Source organism: Adiantum capillus-veneris, chromosome 29 (assembly GCF_014529385.1).
Source record: "Adiantum capillus-veneris isolate H3 chromosome 29, ASM1452938v2, whole genome shotgun sequence".
NCBI classification, from domain to species: Eukaryota; Viridiplantae; Streptophyta; class Polypodiopsida; order Polypodiales; family Pteridaceae; genus Adiantum; species Adiantum capillus-veneris.
Genome location: NC_140959.1, coordinates 17189197 through 17196465, shown reverse-complemented (window position 1 = coordinate 17196465; position 7269 = coordinate 17189197). Strand labels below are relative to the sequence as shown.

The 7269-nt window shown below is 38.9% G+C and overlaps 1 protein-coding gene across 1 annotated transcript; it reads right to left on the bottom strand.

Moving 5' to 3' along the window:
* Nucleotides 1-1636: 1636 nt before the first annotated feature.
* Nucleotides 1637-2203, bottom strand: LOC147418832 (uncharacterized). Its single transcript, XM_086505508.1, has 2 exons — nucleotides 2057-2203; nucleotides 1637-1951 (listed from the first exon to the last, which is right to left on the bottom strand). Exons 1-2 carry the CDS (start codon nucleotides 2201-2203, stop codon nucleotides 1637-1639), a joined length of 462 nt encoding a protein of 153 aa, XP_086361634.1.
* Nucleotides 2204-7269: the final 5066 nt, after the last annotated feature.

Below are 7269 nucleotides of genomic sequence, written 5' to 3'. Positions count from 1 at the left end.
CTCCATTCTTCTTACTATTGGATATATCTTTTGACTGTTGGATATGGAGTTGTTATGTGACGATTGTGGATTAGAAAATTCCCAAGAATCACATGCAAATACTTTGAAAACCTTACCTTCATATTTGGGTGATCAAGAAGAAGAATCATTAGTTGCAAAGCACCAAAGGTATGATAAAGACAAAGAATCTGGATATTGGTAGCTTGCATTTTATATTGTCAACATGAGCTCTATGCACTGTAACACTTGTTGATTTGCGAAAGGTTAGACCTCATCTATGGAGTGATATTCAAGGGCTTTTAAAACATGTGAATCAAGGATCCAACACAAGAGAATATCAAGGAAAGAAACTAAGAAAAGGGCTCAAAATAAAATTGTCAGACCTTCTCTAGTGAACAAAGTTGGAGATTATTATGAGGGTGAAACAAAACACCAATTTACCTATGGAGTATGATGGTACTTGGTGATGGGGTTGGTATATATCCACTTCAACAAATAATGAAAAAACTAGCTATCAAAAAGATGCGAATGAACTTCTAGCTAATTAATATCCAACTTACCTATGAAGTATGATGGTACTTGGTGATTGAGTTGGTATATCCATTACAACAAAAGCAGTTTGACAATAATGAAAAAACCAACTATATGAAAGATGAGAATGAAACTTTAGCTTGTTGATGCACATGTTGAATGACCCTCGGGATCATTTGAAGTTTTTTGGTCAATTGTTTTGAAAAGAAATTGAACTATGAAATAAAATAGTGGTTACAAATGGTTTGGGGATGGGGATATAATTACATATATCTTAGACATGTTGGTTCAACTTTGTGGATTAATTTGGAATACCATTTATATAGGGATGTATTGAAAACTCCATTATATGAATCTGACTCAATATCTACCAAAAATACTAAACTACCATCCTAATTGAAGACAAAAACACATCTTTGGATGTGTGGAGCTTCTAAAATGGTAGTCTACAATAAGAAGATTGCATCCTAGTTAGAGATGTAGATGACAAAGAATATCTTCCTAATACTTTTCCCTGGGTCATACTGGATCTTTTGGACCAGGCATTAATTAATTAATCGCAAAGATTTGCTTCGCGCTCGTCTTCGAAAAGAAAAGTCTGGTCGGCGTAGCCCACTACGTGCGTCAGTTGTGTCGTGATCACAGCTTCTTTCTCCCGATATTCACGCAACATAGATGTTTTCAATGGACACACACACAGCATGACAACCAGAGTGCAATGAACACAAAATTTGACAGCACAGATTTTTGGAAGCATCATTTGTTCATGATGACATAGGTTATCGCACATCAGTAGGTGATGAGACATGTTCGCGATGCACAGAGACATCATGAGAAAGGGACTGCAACCAACACAAAGTCTCATACCACAGACTTCTGGAGTTCTATAAAACTAAAGTATTGCTTCATGACATAGATAACTATACATCAACATGTGATAATTTTAAAGCAAACAAAATCAGATTTTGTGCACGCATAATTTAAGTACTGATCATAGATGATGACGCACATAACTGTACACTTCTGACTGGCTTGTGTGTAGCCATATTCAAATACCAATCTTTGCAAGTAGATTCGAAAGCCTACAGCTATTGCATTTAGGCGGTTAAATTGCGTCTTCAACACACCAAATTCTTTCCTGCAACATCAAAATCCGCTCTTCCAACTTTGTCACTTGGACATCAGTAACATTAACGTCATAATTGTCGATCACATTTTTGATGCTAGAAATTGCTTGAAGAAGTTCAAAGTGTAGCGACGACTGACTCCTCGTCTGGTCACCAAGGAATTCCTTCAAAATGTCCACCAACACATCCTCAATCCTGTCAATTCGTCCATCTTTCACTTGCATAAATGACTCATGTCCTTGCGTCTCCTCCAATGCCAGTAACTGATCTCGATTTTGGTTGTCCATTGTATCCTGATAGCATCAGCACGATATTGTTAGTTCCATTCTCTAGATAAAAAACAAACAAATACAAGAGTAAAAACAACCAGAATCACTACGCTAAGCAACTGTTGTTACACCAATCTCATGGACAAGTAGGATATATTCGTCCCCTATTTTTGCATCTCTCACATATAGATCCATATTGTATTTATCAGCATCTCGCACATGCGCGTCAGCAATATCAACACAAGGAACATTCAGGCTGCCAAACACACTAACCATAAAAAATAGTTGTGTTTGCTAACCATTATCTCAACAAAGCTCGTGTTTTACCTTCCTCTTTCCTGCCAACGCAATAGAAACCAATCTAACCGCGGGTGTGTCGTGCTATATGTATCACTGTTGACAAAGATATTAGTGATATCTTGGTACGAAACAGTTGTTGGATGCACCATGCACCTCCAAAGGGCCTTTATTTTGCCCAACTCCATCCCACGCCCTTGGTGCGGAGTTATCCATGACAAAGATGGATAATACTTGCCGCTTTTAACCATTCTATGTAAATTTGACAAGAAATCGTTACCCACAAGGTGTCTCAACCTATACTTCCAAAACATCAATGCCCTATCGAAAATATTCCCCGGCGTCAAACAAACCTTGTTTTTTACCTCATCCGCACCATATAAGCTATACAATTCTATCCCTCTATTGACATCATCAGCACTCATTATGCATGGTTTTTTGAAAATACGGCTCACCACTCTCCTTCAAACAATACCCTATCATACCCTCGAAAGTGTGCATTTTGTGTTGCTTGAGTCCGCGACACAATACCATGCCGCCCGCCGCAGGCAATGCTTTGTCCCATCCTAGGTATTCTTTCACTTTCTTGTTGACAGCAATCAGTGAGGATGCCCAGAGTCGCACCACCATTTGTAAATGCAAATGGAAAAGAACACCCCCCCTCTCAACTGCACACACCCCAGCTACAGCCTCATTTTGAAGGAATCGCTCTATCTGCTGCTGTAGCAACCCTACATCCACATCCTCACCCCCTATGGAGATAGTGACGCTGACCCCAATCATCTCACTAGCTGTTCTCGATGGTCTACCCTTTGCTGGCTACATATGATCACCACATTTTCTTTTCTTAGAAAAAGTTGATGGCTCTGCTTCCATCCTGGCTCAAGCTTCAGACTTTAGGCGCACCATGACACACAGACAGATAGAACCCAAAACACTCACAACAGAGTACGAGCAGCAACAGCTAATGTAGAGAACTTATAGGAAGCACCCACTGGTTGGTCGAGAGCATCGCAGACAAAAAAATCATGAGGACACACAACATGAAATACAACGTAGAACCAGCTCCCAGATGTTGACAGTCCCGACATGCCCATTGGCCACCTTGCACCACGTTGATAAATGCTTTCCTTTCTTTCAGATTTTCCTCCAGCATCTCCATAGATTCGCATCGCTTCCACCTGATCCAAAAATTAGAGGGACATACTTGAGCAATTTGAATGGACTCAAATCCTTAAAACAATGGATGTCTATTTTAATGCTCCTACAACGACTAAATCCTGTGATGAAGAAGGATATGACATAATGCCTATAATGTTAAAAATTATAGCCACACTTGATTAGTACATATATGGATATTTAACTGCAAAGCTTAATCTACACACTAGAGTGCTACACCATTAAGCAAGAGACTAATGAAATTCAATGTAGGCAATAAGTGGGTGCATTAAGGCATACAAAACGTGTGCAATGGAGGCCTTATTACATAAGACAATGTAAGGGAAGAAAGAGCATGTGAGGGCCATGAAAACACCCGAAGATATGGTGATTCTAGATCCTCGAATATAGGCAATTCCATGCACGAGGTGCGTTTAATGAGTACATGAGAAGAGTGAGACTAGGTTAGAAGTTCTAGGTGGCATGGTAGACGTATCTACATGTGGTGAAGTAGAACCAATTGGGAAAGAGTTCACATCAAAGGATTTAAACATTCCCTATGGGTCTTTTAGTTATGATCTTGTGATTTCTCTATGCAAGTTATCCTATTGCCCCCCATAACCTATTTGCAACATCATGCTGTAGGGTTTTATAATTAATGATGATCTAGGGCCTATCTCTCTTATGGTAGATTGGATGATTGGTTACTACAAGATGAGAATGATCTAACTACAATATGTACAATCTCAAGATGCTCTTGAGATGGTGATGTTTCCATGCCATTTTTTTCAATTTAAGTGAGAATGTATGGCTTTTATGGAATTCTAACTAGAATCCATTGTCTTTTTCCCTTTGCTACAATCCTTATCTTTTCTTCTTTCCTTTGCTACAATCCTTATCTTTGCCATTATCTTCCTTGGTGTTGAAATGCACAAGTTCTAGAAAGTCAAATTCAAAATATTTGAATTGAAACTCTACTTCTTGATTTGAAGAATCTTTATATGAGAATATTCCATCTACACAGAGTTGAAAAATTTTCCAATAAGATTGCCCTTGATGTTAATGATAATTAAACTTGCACTTCTTCAATTTTGTCTTGAGTTGAGACTTTGGTGCTCTCTTTTTTTTCTTTCTTAATGTTACCACTTATTTCCCACATTGCATACCAATAGTCTCTTGCTTGATAGTACATTAGTGTATGTAATTAAGTGTGTTATCTACAGACCCCACACTCTCTCGTGTGTAGATTAAGCTCTTTAATTACATTTACATATTTGTACAAATAAAGTGTGGTCCTAATTTTCAACGTGGTATTTGAGCAATTCACTTGATTAGCTTAGCCTCATCATCTCTCTCATATTTTATGTAAGTCATTCCTTTGCTTTTTGGAACCATAAGTATGGAATGTGTGGTTTCCTAATCACCACTTCATCTCTTGAGTGCGGTTCACTTTCACTTGATTAGCCTACCCTAATCATCTCTCTCATATTTTCTATAAGCCGTTCCATTGCTTTTTGGAGCCATAACTATGGAGTGTGTGGTTTCCTAATCACCACTTCATCTCTTTGATAGCTCTCCTACAAGTGTTTCTCTTTCACCATACATTGTATTAGGTTCTCCAAGAAGTGTAGCCTCCATATAGATAGTTAGTATTTTTTTCACCATGGGAGCTGTAGGCGTCCATTTGGCTTAGCCTAGGAATCTCTTTCAAGCCAACGACAAGGGCTACACATATTTAGAAAACCCCACTATTTCTGGACTGTAATTTTTTGACATGACAACATTTACATATCTCCATTTTTTGGTAGTTTTTTAAATTTTTTGCCAATTGTTTGTGTTTGGACTTGTTTTTATCTCTTGTTATTTCTACGTGTGTGTAAGAGGACTTTCCCACATGTAAGAGGACTTTCCCACATCACTCTCTACGAAGAGGAAGAGTCACTCTACAATTGTGATTTCATCATATAGAAAAGATCCATCCATCACTTTTAAAGCACAAGAATACAAACGCAACATGAATGCCTCATTATATAGTCCAATGTAAGAGAATAATGAGCATGGTAGGCCATGTAAATGCCCCCAAGGATAGGGACATTCTTTCTCCTAGAGCGTGGGCTATGAGCATGCATGAGGTTAAAACATTTTTTTCCATGCTAGGACTAGGGGGACTCTTCCAAAGTACACTAAAGGAGTCAAGTAGTCATATCCAACCTATATAACCGTCTAGGAAGGGGGGAGATATACCCATGTCCATCACCCAACAACCCCATCACAAGAAATTGTTTGCATCTAAGGAAGAAAGGTAGAAAGAAATGCATCTACAAAGGGATTTTTTTTTTTTGTTGCAAATTTATCAAGATCTTGGGTGCACATCCTATTAAAGATTGTGAAGTATTGTGTCCAAGCAAAAAAACTAGAACCGCAACCATTCTAACAACATCAAGCCCCACAACCTTCAAGGAGAAAGAAGAATCAAAGTGGGAGCAGCTCATGTCAAGTTTGATGGGTGTTGGCTTCATCAAGTGCCCAAGGGTGCTCATAGATACAACGTAGGATTCTTTTAGGTCTTATAAAAAACAAGGAGTTGCAATCAACGTGAGGTGAAGATGGCTATACCAGGGAGAGATTCATCCAGAAAGATAATAATTATGCAGATCAATCATGCTCACGTGCCAAAAGAAGTCTATCCAGGACAAAACAACAAATACTATCAGATGATCTTTACTTTGTAAGAGCACCTTGCAAGGGAGAACCAAGGGAATAGTGGGTTGTGTTGCTTCTCAACCAATCCACTATTCTAGTTCTAGCATGAACTTTCTTCTTAGCATCACAGGTTATTCATGACGTCACAAAAGGAACATGCATTGATCAACAATCCTATCATAAACTTGTTTGTTCATGCTAGTATCTTACGTACCACACTATTTGTCTATTTGTAAGGAAAAAGTTTTTTTAGAGGAATATTCCATGCTATGACACTAAGGTGGGATATTTTTGTAAAACATGACGTGCATATCTCTGTCGCTCTCTCTCTCTCTCTCTCTCTCTCTCTCTCTCTCTCGTTCTCTCGTTTTGTGGCACAATATTTTCCATGAGAAGAGCACCACATGCCCAATCAGCACAAGGCTATGTAGCATTAGCGGCACTAGATAGCCACTATGCTTATAAACACATTCAAGAACCTCACCCCAAACCATGGTTATTCGATATGCTATTGACACCCATTTGATTGGGTTTAGTAGATGTCACAGGATGCAACCTTTTAGACCAGAATTGGAGAAAACACCCACAATGGTGGAGGCACTACTAAGACCTATGTCTTTCTTACACATATCATGGGAGCTCCCTCAATAGAGTTATTATAGGATCATAATGCTCTCTTCTAGAAAGCTAGCATAACATGGAAACAAGGAGTTTTGGTATTCTTACGACACTATTTGGATGAGTTTTCTTGGATTAAAATGGATTGGGCATTGATAAGATCCCAGTCTTTAATTATGGTTTGTATGACCCCACTCTTTAATTATACTTTGTATTATCCCACACTTCAGCTCTATAGATCAACATTGAACTGAGTTATAAAGATTTAAACCAAAGAAGGGACATCGACGTGGCTGCCACTCCCTTTAGGATCAAACATCTGCAATAGATCAACATTCAATTGAGTTGTGGCTATAAGCCTAAGGCCAAGGAGAGGATTAGATATGTAAATGCACTCTTTCTACTATTATAAAAGGGGGAGGGACTCTCTCTCTCTCTCTCTCTCCAACAACACATGGCGGTTGCTCCTTGAACCGGCCTGTGTGCCCTGCAGCTCCGATGAGACAGGGGTTGAGTGCCCACACGAGAGAGAGAGAGAGAGAGAGAGAGAGAGAGAGAGAGAGAGA

Coding starts and splice junctions, on each gene's coding strand:
- LOC147418832 (XM_086505508.1), bottom strand. CDS start 2,203: ATGGTTAGTGTGTTTGGCAGCCTGAATGTTCCTTGTGTTGATATTGCT. Junction 1,952..2,056: donor TACTTGTCCATGAGATTGGT/GTAACAACAGTT, acceptor TGATGCTATCAG/GATACAATGGACAACCAAAA.